The sequence below is a fragment of the Phalaenopsis equestris genome, unplaced genomic scaffold (genome assembly GCF_001263595.1).
Source record: "Phalaenopsis equestris unplaced genomic scaffold, ASM126359v1 Scaffold000709, whole genome shotgun sequence".
Classification (NCBI taxonomy): Eukaryota; Viridiplantae; Streptophyta; class Magnoliopsida; order Asparagales; family Orchidaceae; genus Phalaenopsis; species Phalaenopsis equestris.
In genome coordinates this window covers 137057-151001 of record NW_018165149.1, presented here as the reverse complement: position 1 = coordinate 151001, position 13945 = coordinate 137057, and the positions used below count along the sequence as shown (strand labels likewise).

The window sequence follows — 13945 nt, the reverse complement described above, 5'->3', positions numbered from 1 at the left end:
TAAAATGTCATAATGTCGCTTATGAGAAATATAAGAGATGCTCAAAAACTTACCATGAAATAGATGCACCGAAAATCCTCCAACTACAACAAAGGCTCATCGCCGTCAAGTTGAGATAATCTGGAGGGTAACTAGTAGCGATAATGATGACTTTCCAGATGGAAGGAATGGGGTGAATCCCTTCCATTAGGTGGAGTATAAGGATGAAGAAGCACTACCAAGAATATTTGGCATGAAATGTCAGAGTGGAGAAGCAAAAACAAAGGTAGATTTACTGAGTTTTACGTTAGCAAGGATCCAAAAGAATTCATTGAGTGCTCTAGACAGTGGAATGTGACTCTGAGTACCATGGCATCCAATTGGACAAAATGGTAAATATCACGACTCGGTCTGAGGCTTAGAGTTAACCATGACGGGTATATTTGTTAACGACCATTTGAGACATGTGTTGAACGCAAATAAGCCTGCAATATATACGCAGGGCAGAGATGCAAATTAAAATTTATAAGAGAGTAAATTAATATCTTTCAAATTTCTAAATTTAATTCGAATATTTGGTCAGATGCAACTTTATAAGAATTTCAAATCACAAGTTAACTAAAAATAATTTCAACATTTATGATCTTTGGTTAATTACAGCCAATAAAATGTTGAAACTTGACAAAATTGAATCATTTTGGACATCTGCATGTTTTCTATTTAGAACCAATAAAATGGGGCATTTGCAAAAAGTCGATTCACTCTAGAGGATAAGATTATGTTCCTTAGCAACAACAGGATACTGATAAACAAAAAGCTTACTTCTATACAGGCATTGTTGTGTGCTGTCTAAGGATTCAAGCTGAAGAGCTTGAAAGCAGAAATAATGGAGCTGATAGCGAAAGCCAAGAAGGCGGCGAAAGAGGCCGCAATTGAGCCAATCAACATGTTGGTGAACATATCACTGCCAAACATGGAGGTCCAGTCATCAATTCGAGCGGCTGCTGACGAAGATGCAGACATCAGTAAGTATGCCAATACCTGAAAGTTTTCAAAAGGTTGCAGCTGAATGTTTCTTGTGGAACAAATGGTTGCTGTTTGGGTCATAGGATTTTGCGAGAAAGGAAACGAGCAATGGGTGATTAGTTGTATATTACTGATTGTAGAGATCATAAAAATCGCATTTTTATTTATTGAGCATAAATTTTAATGCAAGTCATGCATGTTGACATGATTTGAGTAAGATCCAGCTAAATTTAGCATAAAAATTCATCAAACATCAAATAAACTTGGAACACATAGCCAAATAAACTGTCTCGTTGTGATTGAAGCATCAGCAACCAAAAAGGGGGCATTTACATACTAACTCCCAACTCCTATGTATTTACAAATCTATTACCCAAACTTTGTATTTTACATTTATACCACTCAAAGCTTTCATTTGACATTAGAAATATCAGTATTTTAACTTTTAAAAAGTAAAATACACCTTGTTGATGCATAGGTGAAGTGACATGTAAAAATTGAATTTTAGGTGTTACATATGTAAATAAATATAAATTCAGTGCTATGTATGTAAATCTTCCAAAATAAAGAATAAATAAATAAATAAACTTTGAAGGTCAAATAAGCCAAGATGGGATAAATCTACATGGAACGGCCCGATTCTAGTCGGACTGCTTTCTCACAATTTCCTGCTTCCGAGGAAGGAAACAGTTGCTGCTGTTGTTGTCACACCCATTGGCCGCCAAGTCTGTTAGGTCCTCTGCATAAGCATCACTCGAGTGTGTGCTTGTTACAGTGCAAATAAGTTGTCAACTTTCTTGCCTCATGGAATAACTATGACAACTAGAAACGTATTTCGTGAGCTATTTATAGCAAATGATTGCTCTCCAGAATATTTTCATACGAAAAATGTAACATTTTAACATTGTTTTTTTGCTGCCCTATATTAGAATGACAATCCTAAAATGGCCATTGAAATTGCGACGATACATCCATTGAACTTGTGGCAACATGATTTCTAAGATGGCATATTCAAATCATCAATCAAAGACAATGATAACGGCAATCACTGGAAAACCACCACCATTTTCCTCTTGAATTCGATCCAACCACAATAGTTGGGTTAGCCAAAAGGCAATATTATCCAATCTAGTTCAATTAAGAGAGTGATTTGCATAGCTCATATTTACTATGAAGAATATTCTAAAACATTAATAATAATGAATGAAATACCCACAAAATACCATTAATAAACACACCACGAATGCATCAAGGCATTGTGTTTGTGGAGCCAAAAGCACCCCAGAACCCTGTGGCTAAGCGTTGGGTTTGGACGCCTAAGCGCCATTGCTGGACACTGCTTCTGAAGGGGGTGCTTTTGCGCCCAATTTTGGGCGGAACAGAGAAGCCGGCGTTTTTGTGTCAGCCGTTTTGTTGGGCACGGGTTATGCTTTCAGAGAGCTTGGCGCTTAGGCACCAAGTCTGAACGCCTAAACACCAAGAGTAATTTGTCTTGAGATTTTAGTTTTTAATCTCAATTTAAAGCAGTGCCTGATGGTTTTGGTGTTTCTTCCTTCTGTATTCTTCGACGAACATCCCAGTGACGATAAGAAGTGTCGAAGAAGTGGATTGCAGTAATTCGATGTGATTCTTGCATTGGATCAGAGAGGGGAGATTGTGGAATAAGTCCTGTATATTTTTTTTTGTGTGGAGAGAACTTGTGTGAGTTCTTTGTAAAGGCTTCTGAATTTCATAGTGAAATTTTTTATGTCGTGGCTCCTTGGTTTTTCCCAGTTCTAAGAGTTTTCCACATAAAATTCTCATGTGTTTTTTGTTGCTTTGATTGTGCTTTCTGTTCAATTTTGTTCTGATTTTTTTTTAATTACGTGGTGTGATTTAGTTTCTAATTGATCCTAATCCCCACTAAAGTTGGGAATTATTCATTGGAGATTTCCTAACAAACTGGTACCAATAGGGTTCAATTTGAGTGGGAGCAATGACCAAAGAAGTAAGGTTTAAGGTGGAGAAGTTTAATGGGACGAACTTCGCTTTCTGGAAGATGCAGATTGAGAATTGTTGTGTCAGAAAAGATTATACTTGCTACTACAAGGAATTACAAAGAAACTTAAATCTATGCCTATGACATAATAAGAAGTGTTGGATCGAATGACACTAGGTTTTATTAGGTTATCACTTTTCTCATCTGTTGCATTCAACATTGTGAATAATAAAACTATGGTGGATCTCATGGCGGCACTGGCCAAGACGTATGAAAAACTTTATGCTTCCAATAAAGTTTTTCTAATGAATAAATTATTCAATATGAAGATGGTGGAAGCCAATTCTGTGGCAGAGCATATCAATAACTTTAATACTATAACAAGCCAGTTTTGTTTTATGGGGATCATGTTTGATGATAAAGTCAGAGCACTAATGATACTATCTTCATTGTCGGACAGCTGGAATGGCTTGATAACTACGATGAGTAATTCTTCAAAGAATTTGAAGTTGAACTTTGATGATATCGTGATTCTGATACTGAATGAAAAAGTTCGCAGAAAAGTTGTAAATGGTGAATCTTCAGAATTTGCATTGAATGTTGATAACAGAGGAATGTCTCTAGGCGGTAATACAGGTAGAGGCAGATCCAAGTCCAAGAAAAGAAAGTCCAAATCAGACAGAGGGTAATATTGCAAATGCGATAAGAAAGGGCATTTCAAGAAAGACTGCAAAGCTTCAAGAAAACCTGGTGGTTGAGGACAGAAAAGTAATTTCTCTACTAATATCTCCACTGGTGAAATTCAAAATGATTCTCTGGTGTTATGCATGGTCAGTACTGAATCCTGGACATTAGATTTAAGTGCTTCTTTTCATGTTTGCCCCAATAAAGAAGTATTTAAAAACTACATTCAGAGTGATCTAGGTAAGATTTATTTGGGAGATAACAAGGCCTGCAGTATTGTAGGAAAGGGTGATGTTGATATCAAGTTGTCAAATGGAAAAGTCTGGAAGTTTACTGAAGTTAGACATGTTCCAAGTTTGAAGAGAAATCTCATCTTTGTAAGTCAGTTGGTAAAGTCAAGGCACGTAACAAATTTCACGAGTGATTCGTGGAAGGTGTAGTGATGGCTCGGGCCAACATAGAAGGAACTGTTTATCTGATCCATGAAAAGACTGATTTCATTGATGTGGCTAGGACCACGGTGGATGCAGGTCTGTGGCATCGTAGATTGGTCATATGAGCGAGAAAAGTATAAAGTCCCTACTTTCGAAGAATAAACTTCAGGGTTTGAAGTCATTTGATCGGATTTTTGTGAAGATAGTATATATAGCAAACAAAAGAATGTTTCTTTCTCCAAGAGCAAGTCAGTGGTGAAATCAAAGAAACTGGAGTTAGTGCATAATAATGTGTGGGATTCCAGTTCAATCCATTGGAGGTTGTCGCTATTTTGTCACGTTTATTGATGGTCACACTTGTATGGGTTTATTTCTTAAAGAAAAAATTTGATGTATTTGAAGTCTGTAAGAAGTGGAAGGTTATGGTAGAAATTGAGGCAGGCTTTAACCAAAATGTCTCAAATCAAATAATGTGAGCGAGTATCGTGATCATAAGTTTGAGAATTTATGTGCTACAGAGGGAGTCAAGCATGAGTTCCCTGCCCCAAGGACACCAGATCATAATGGCGTGGTTGAACGCATGAACAGAACAATCATGAAGCGTGCTAGAAGTATGAGACTGCATGCAGGCTTTGCCAAAATAGTTTTAGGCTGAAACAGTGAACACTAAAGCTTATCTAATCAGTCATAATCTATTAGTATCTTTGGAGGAAGGCTTACCTGAAAAAAGCTGGAGTGACAAAAAAGTGTGTCTGTTTTACTTAAGAGTATTTGGGTATTCTGAATATGTGCATGTTGATGTAGGGACCAGAAGCAAGTTTGACTCGAAATCTGTCAAGTGCACCTTGATTGGACATGGCTCAGATGAATTTGGGTATAAGTTCAGGGATTATCAGAATCAGTAATTCATCAGAAGCAGGTGAGTCACATTCAATGAGATGGAGATGTACAAGAACAGAGTAAGAACTCGGGATAGTCCGTCAATTACTTCTAAAGAATCCAGATATGTGGAGATAGATGACGCTGGTGATCAGGAGGATGGAGAAAGAACAAGTGTTCAACCAGCAGGAGCACTGGAAGTTCCTCAGTCATCTGCTACAAAAGTCAGAATATCTAGCAGAGTGATACGACCCGTACACAAGTATTCTCATTCTTTACACTAATTGTAACTAACTGATAGTGGTGAACCAGAGTGCTTTGAGGCCACTCAAGTTGAAGATTCAAGGAAGTAGGAGATAACTATGGATGAAGAAGTACAATCTTTGGAGTCGAATCAGAATTGGGATTTGACAATACTACCAAATGGCAAAAGAACACTACACAACAGATGGATCTACAGACTGAAAGAGGAGACAGATGACAGCAAACGCTACAAGGCAAGACTTGTTGCGAAGAGTTTTCAGCAAAGGGAATGAGCAGATTACTCAGAGAACTTCTCCCCAGTGGTAAAGATGACGACTGTCAGGGTTGTGCTGAGTTTGGTAGCAAAAGATCAACATCTGAAGCATATGAATATAAAAACAGTTTTCTTACATGGAGATCTGGATGAGCTATATATGGTGCAACCAGAATGTTACAATGTTTCAGGCAAAGAAGGTTCGATCTACAAATTGAAGAAGAGCCTCTATGGCTTGAAGCAGGCCCCGAGACAGTGATACAAAAGATTTGACAGATTTATGTCAAAAAATGGGTACTTAAAGTGTCGATAGACCACTGTTGCTTCTTCAAACACTTCAACAATTGTTATATCATGCTTCTTTTGTATGCGTATGACATGCTGATTGCAGGGGCAGATATGAAGAAAATCAGGGACTTAAAAAAACAATTAACAAGTTAGTTTGACATTAACCAGGAAGATCCTCAGAATGAGAATCAGTGGGGACAAAAGTGAAGGAACACCGAAATTATCTCAGACAGTATGTTGAAAAGATCCTATAGAGGTTCAACATGAGTGAGGCGAAACCAGTTAGCACTCTCTTGGGTGGTCACTTCAAACTATTTAAAGAGTTATTGCCTAACTCTGAAGCTGAGCAAGCACAAATAGAAAGAACCCTTTATGCTTCAACAGTTGGAAGTTTGATGTATGTGATGATTTGTACCATACCAGATATTTCATATGCAGTGGGAGTGGTCAGCGGGCACATGACCAACTAGGTAAGCATCATTGGGAGGAGGTAAAATAGATTCTCAGGTATTTGAGGGGAACAATCAACGGGGCACTTTGTTATGGAAGTGCAGGGATCAGTTTATAAGGATTCATAGATTTAGATTTGCACATGTGAACAGTAGGAGAAGTACAATATTTATATATTGGGAAACACAGCGGTGAGTTGGGTTTTCATGTTGTAGAAGATCGTTGCACTTTCAACTACGGAGGTCGAATATGTTGCTATTACTGATGCTAGCAAAGAGATGATTTGACTACAAAGTTTCATGATAGAATTGAGCAAGGACAACAGATTGGAAAACTCTACAATAAGAGTAGGAGTGTGATTCATCTTGCTAAGAATGTTGTTTTTCATGCCAGGACGAAACATGTTCAGGTGATATATCATTTCAAGCGCTATCTATTTGAAGAAGGACAGTTGTTCCTATAGAAGATATATACAGCTCAGAATGGACAGTTGTTCCTATAGAAGATATATACAACTCAGAATCCTACAGATATGTTGAGAAAGGTTGCGAATATCGAGAAACTGAAGCAATGCTTGGCTTCAGTTGGGCTTCATGAAGGTTGAGATCGAGGGTGAGCCACACCACGGAACGTGACCACAATACGAGACTATGAAGATGATTCAAGTGCAGGTACAGAGGACTGGTGTTGGGTGTTATTGTCTCCAAGTGTAAGATTGTTGTGTTTGTGGAGCCAAAAGCACATCAGAACCTAGTGCCTAAGCGCCCATTGTTGGGCGCGACTTTTAAAGAGGCGTTTTTGTGCCCATGTTTGGGCACAAACAGAGAAGCTGACGCTTTTACGCCAACCCTGGGGGCTCAAGCGCCTGTTTTGTCGGGCATGGGTTATGCTTCCCAAGAGCTTGACACTTAGGCGGCAAGTCTGGGCGCCTAAGCACCAGGAGCAGTTTATCACAGGATTTCAGTTTTTAATCCTGATTTCAAGCAAGTTTCGATGGTTATAGTGTTTCTTCCTTGTTTATACTTTGACGAGCATCTTGGTAAAGGTGAGAAGTGCCGAAGAAGTGGATTTTAGTGATTCTTGTGTCGGATCGCAGAGAGAAGATGGTGGAGAGTATACTGTAAGTTTTACTTGTGTGTGGAGAGAGAACTTGTGCAAGTTATTTGTAAAACTTTCTGAATTTCATAGTAGAACTTTTGCTGGTGTGGCCCTATGGTCCTTTTCCGTTCTCGGATTTTTCCACGTAAAATTCTCGTGTGTTTTCTTCTTACTTTGATTGTGCTTTCAGTTCAAGTTTGTTCCGATTTTTTCTTGAATTGGTGCAATTTCGTTATTCCGTGGTGTGGTGTAAAGTGAGGAATTGTTCGTTGGAGATTTTCTAACACAAAATGTGCCTTGTCCATTACCGCACAAGGCGTTTGTTGTTCATTAACATGAAGTGTTACTTGTCATCATCATTTGAAATCTTGAGCATCACACGCATTACCAACCAAAAAAGTTTAATCCTTTGCCGACTAGGGTTGTACTCTTAGCAACCTAAGGCAATATACACCCCTTGAACTAGTTTCACCACCCATCATTGTAAACTGCATTACTCACTCATCAAGTATGCTATATTTTTCATTCCATATTTGACCATGTTGGTCACTCCTTGAAAAACTTCATTACATGTTCTATAGGCAGTCACATTGCTCGCTCTACCTCAAGCAACTTTGTTGTCTACTCCATAGCCAATTATATCACTCATTCCTCAACTTTGTTGCTTGGACCATAACCAAATGCATTATTCGCACCACTTCATAAGGCAACTCCACTTTAGCCAATAACATACCTGATATCTCTACAAACCTTTGATGATCGCACATAAATCTACCACATCCCTCATTCAGGTTCAAAATCATATTCCATTCACTTTAGTTGTTGAGGCTCCAACAATGAATTACCATTATAAGGGAAACTTGCAAACATCAAATCATGCTAAGAAAAAAGAAAAATGTGGACATCCATGTCGGCCGTTTTTTTTTTCATGATTTGAAAAAGTGATGATTTTATAATTTTGAAAATAATTTAAATATGAATATAACCTTTTTGATCTTTTAAAAGTAATATTTTAATTTTAAAATAGGTCGAACGGGTCTCACATTTTAAATAGTTTAGATGATTGAATACAATACTACAAGTAATACACTTATCCCGAAGAAATAAATGTATCAATTGTAATAGGGATTCAATCACCTAGACTAAAGAATTTGTGATATTCGTTTTGATCTGCGAAATATTTTATAAAAAGGCCAACAAGTTCCCCTTCCTAACATAAAAATTAGATAGGGATTATTTTATCTGAGTTCCTGGTTCCCTATAGAGACGAGCCCCTATAGTTAATTAAATTTTAAATGATCGAAATCACTTAAGAAAACTCTCGATTAAGTTCAGGTGGTTTTGCTTTCAAGATTTCAAAGTTTAGGTTTTCACGATTGGACATGGGAAAATCAAATAGGAATGACTCAAAATAGGAACAATTATTTAAGGAATCCAAAGGGAAGAAAAGTAGGGGATATCACAGATCTGGGGAAAACCCCGGTGAACTCCCAACTATCCTATTGTTTGGCTTTATTTCTTTGAAATGATGATTATTTGATATTTCAATTCTGCAAATTATTTAGGACTTAGAACTTATGTTTGCACAATATCGGACTGTGCAAATAGCCTAAAAAGACAGGAGGACTTACACTGTACCGCACAGTAATCACGGAATCCTAAAACGTTAGGACTTATAATTGTACAACAGAGTTGTACAAAAGCCTAAAGAGTGATCTTATGGGTTGTTATTTAAACTAAAGAAGGTGATAGGTGATGTGAATGTGTTTAGATGCTGCAGATCCACCTTGAAGTTGTTCCTCGTCGTGTTGCCCATGATATTCGCTCCAAGCTCCTTGCCGTGACGAGTTTAAGTTTTCTAGGGTGTCCAGTTACGATGTCAAATCAAACGACCCTATGGTTGTAGTCCTCTAAATGTCCTATATAAAAGAATGCATGCTTAAAGCTATATAATATAAAATGTGCAATACAGGACAAACAGTAGGATGCATGTAGAACAGTAGCAGATAGAAACAAGAATAGTATAACATGTTGTACAGAAAGAACGGTAACAGGCAGAAACATGAATAGTATAACATGTTGTACAGTACAGTAGCAGGAAAAAACAGGAATAGTATAACATGTTATACAGAAAGAACAATAACAAGTAGAAACAATGAATAGTGTAACATGTACAAGTAGAAACAAGAAAATGAAGTGTTGTAAAATGTAAAGCAAACATGTATGCCCGTGAGATCCGTTGTTCCTTAAGTATAGCAAGTCTACATCCATCGCAAAAAAGCAAAGTCCGGAAGAAAACGTCATCCAGGAAATCCGGGAAATCCGAAGAAGAGTGTAACAACGACTCATGAAAACAACTCATGACAGAAAACTCGAGAAAATCAACGAGAAAAGACTCGAGTAAAAGAAAAGAAAAAAAAATCCACAAAAAAAGCTGAAAGAAAGGAAAAGTAACATGAGTGCCTTGTCCCAAAACTTCGATAAAACAAAAAGAAGATTCAGATGAGGGGGACCGCAAGCACTCGTATGGGACTAGGCCAGCTATATTTATTCTCGAGGGTCCACGAAGGCTACTCGGGAAGGCTACTCGGTCACCCGAATGTATAAAACCCGCCACTGGTCTAGAAGTGTGTCTTGAACCTCACTTAGAGGGCTATTTCCCAGCCTAAACAAATATTCGTCACATGGACAATCAACTTTAAACTATGTTTTATGGACAATCAACTTTAAACTATGTTTTATGTTTTTAACATGCATACAAATTTTAAACATGCAAAGAAGAGTTATCAATTTTTGTTTCGTAGAAAAGTATGTTTTTGCTTGAAAAAGTTTTGTCAAAACTTCTATTTTTTTTTAGAAATTTTTGTTGTCCACGAGTCGATTACATTGTCGGGTGTGGGACTGCCAACAACCTGAGGAGGTTCGAGCCAACTCCCTCTAGACTTATGCCAGTGAAGGATACAGTTATCATATTTTTCATCAAATGTTTGGATCTTGATGTTATAGGATATGACATCTTTCTGCTCTATATTTGGTGTGCCTTTATGATCAACACCGTACGCCCCAAAACGACTACTTGCGACCTTGCTTGATGGATTCACGTATAGCAAAAGGCTATACGTGGACACTTATGCATGGGACAAATGTATCGAAAATCGAACCAAGAAGAAAGGAAAAGAAAAGAATAAAAATCGGGTGAGAGAGAGGAGGGACTGATTCACTTAAAACATCGAAAAGAACAAAGGATGAATCAACCCTCAAAGCTCGTGACAAAAAGATTTGAAAATGAAGACCCGAAGATCCCTGAATCAATCCGAAATGGATATCACTTTCTCACTTTTTTTTTTAAATTGGACCAACCCGAGTCAAAATAGCCTCCTAACGCTGGCATCAATCCTCCAAAAATATCTTTCGTAGGCTCAATTTGACTCAACCGAATACTCTCCCAGATAGGACTTGAAAATCCTCCAAATTCCAATAATTTGGAGAATTTTCAATCGAATACTCTCCCAATTTGACTCAACCGAATACTCTCCCAAATAGGACTTGAAAATCCTCCAAAAATATCTTTCGTAGGCTCAATTTCATCGAAGTTTCCAATCTATAAGCCTCTTTGATGTTTCATATGCAATTTCCAACAAATTTGTATAGCTTACATCCTTGCATGAAACGATGGACAAACTCTTCAAATGCTCGTAGCGTTTAAGACTTTCAAGCACATCAAAATTCATAATATTTCATAAACTTTTAATGTCCCTGGATAATTCTCATCCATCAACAATTTCGCCCAATTCAAGGATAAATATGTGAGCTTTCCCTTTCTCAATTTTTTTTTGCTTTGCCAACATCTCCAACATTCTTAACAGTCAACCAATGCGCCAAAAGAGGAATCTATCCATCAAGAGAGATTGCAAAATATATAATTTCAGCGCAGGGCAACAACCATAATACTTCGACTACTAATAAGCCCATCAAAATCAACGCATAAGAAGCACAAATAATGGATCTCAGATAAGGGCGGCAAGGGAGCCCTCAAAACCAACATAAAAAGTGTCCAAACTACATGTTCTGGGTAGGGACAGCAAAACAGTCTCGAAATTATACCTCCAAAACCCCAAAATTAAATGAAATTTCATGAATAAACTTCGAATAGAGTGGCAACAAGAGGGATAACATCAAACCCCCCAAAAACAGGCTCCAAATGCCTCTGAGCATGCTCAACATGTATCTCAAATAGGGAAGCAATGACAAGGAGCGGAACCGAACCACCATATCAAGCTCCAAAAGGCTTAAAACCAAAATTTTCATTCAACTTATGTTTCAAACATGAGAGGACAGCAACATGAAGCAAAATCGAGCCCCCAAAACAAGCCTCAAAAAGGGCTTAAAACCAAAATTTTCATTCAACTTTTTCAAACATGAGAGGGCAGCAACATGAAGCAAAACCGAGCCCCCAAAACAAGATCCAAAACCAAGCCACTACGAGGCTAGAATTGCAGCCCAAAATATAATTAAAACAGGTTAGAATCTGCAGCTACATTAAAAGCTTAGAACGAATGTTTCTACCTTGTTGCCCACCACAAGAACAAGTGACAAAATCTTGCCTACGAGAAAAGAGAAATTTACATACAAACCATGCAATTCTTAAGTATTTAAAATATGTAGCACTTACATATATACCACCCAATTTTTTTTGATAGTCCAAAGAAATAACACAATTGCAATGTGTATTGATTCATCTTTTTTATTGCCCAATAAATTGCTTATTGATAAAAGAATAACCAATGCCCCGTCTTTCAAAATGTTTGTGTTAGATATGCAAATACATAAGAGCTAGGTGACGTATATGTAAATAACCAATGTCTTCTCTTTTTTTTTTCTTAGTAAATAAGGCATATTCGTGCTTTCAAAAGCACCAAAATGATGTGTATGTAAATATGGAAGCTTGCATGTGAGATATAAAAAAAACACAGGAATCTTATACTACATATCAAGACCTCTCAAACCTTTGCAAATTGACAAACAAAGCTTTCAAATTCTCAAAAAGCAAGGCACCATTTGCTACATATGTAACTGCATAAGAATTACGTGGTATATACGTAAGTGCTGCAATTAAACACATAAGGACAAGTTGTGTGCATGTAAAGATTGAAGTTTAGGTATTAGACATGTAAATACATAAAAAGAAAAGGAAAATCCACACACCTACTTTCAAAATTTGGATGTTATATATTTAAATATTTTAAAATTCGAAAATTGCAAATGATAAATGAATCCTTTCATGTTTTTAAATGTGAGGCACCAAAGACCTCCAACAATTGAAAACGATGAATAAACCTTTCCCATTTTTATTAAAATGCAACCCAATATCTCAGATTTTCGCAAACGAGCCTCCCAAGGCAAATAATTGGAACCATTCATGACGCTAGCAATGTGTGTGTATATATATATATATATATATATATGAGAAAAGGAGTTGTAAGTATGTAAAGGGCCTCAACATGTATTAAGCACGCAAAAGATAGATAAATAAAAGTAGGAGAGGAATGTAGATGAATCATCTAAAATGGCAGGCGAGAAAGCACCCAAACAAGTGGCCTAAACAAACCACGAACAATCCCAAGAGATGCATCTTACATGTCTCAACCTGCAGCCAAACTCCACTAAAAGCTATAAAACTGCAGCTCCAACCTTAATGAAATTCAACCAAAAAAAAAAAAAAAACAGTGAAACTATGGCCTTTATAAGCTATGAAATAGACCAGAGAAATGTATCTAAACCTTCCCAAAAGCGGGCCAAACCGCAGGCCAACACTCGTCGAAACCAAACAACAAGTCCAGAAATTTTACTTAGATGAATCGTGGAAACCTCATCTTTGAAATTATGCAAGCAACAAATCAATTTCCATGATTTCCATAAAACAAATTCATGCATAAATTTTCATATCTTCATAACATAAGGTAGTTAAAAGCCCTCAGATTTCACAAATAAGCCACCCAAAAGCTTTCATATTTTGCAAAAAGAGCACCCAAATATTTCAGATTTCACAAATAAACCACCCAATGCTACACATGTTCCACATTTCATGCTTAAGAAATTAAACCTTCCAGCAACTCAACAAAAACATCAAGAAGTAGAGCAGGTATATCGAGCAGCCAAGCTAGAATACATAGTAACCATGCGAGAGAATCAAAAGACTAGCAAGATCACGGAAGAAAGGTTACCTCTTGGCGTAAATCCAAGGCAAATGCAAGAATAGAAATATTTTTACAGCTCCTTCTATCGAAGCTCTTTTGAACCAGCCCAAAATCTCAATGACCAAACAAGCGGCCAAGCAAAGGTATCGAGTGGACGAGCAAGAAATGCGAAGAACTCTGTCAAAGTGTCGAACAAACAAGTAGCACGAGCAAACAGAAAATCCGGCAGCACCTCCCATTTCCCCAAAAGTTTCGGCTCCGAAACCTCTACAAATCTTCTCCACAGCACTTCTAAAAGGCCTTAAGCACACGAGATGAACAGAGCAAGAAAAAATCAAACCAAGGAGATTTAGAGGAGATTTTGGCAGCACCTCCACCGTCTCAAAAAATTTTCGGCCAACCCTAAAACTCTTTC

General features: G+C 37.4%; 1 protein-coding gene across 2 annotated transcripts in view; it reads right to left on the bottom strand.

Moving 5' to 3' along the window:
* Positions 1 to 266: 266 nt before the first annotated feature.
* LOC110030376 (CASP-like protein 4A3) overlaps positions 267 to 13945 on the bottom strand; it is a 36206-nt gene continuing 22527 nt past the window's right edge. The window contains exons 3-4 of one of the 2 annotated variants that reach the window (XM_020733053.1): positions 802 to 1020; positions 267 to 464 (exon numbers count right to left, since the gene is read on the bottom strand). In XM_020733053.1, the coding sequence (XP_020588712.1) occupies positions 829 to 1020 (192 nt within the window). In that variant the 3' untranslated portion in view covers positions 267 to 464; positions 802 to 828. Of the gene's footprint in view, positions 465 to 692; positions 1021 to 13945 lie in introns of those variants that run through there. The other variant, XM_020733052.1, reaches the window with a different exon arrangement.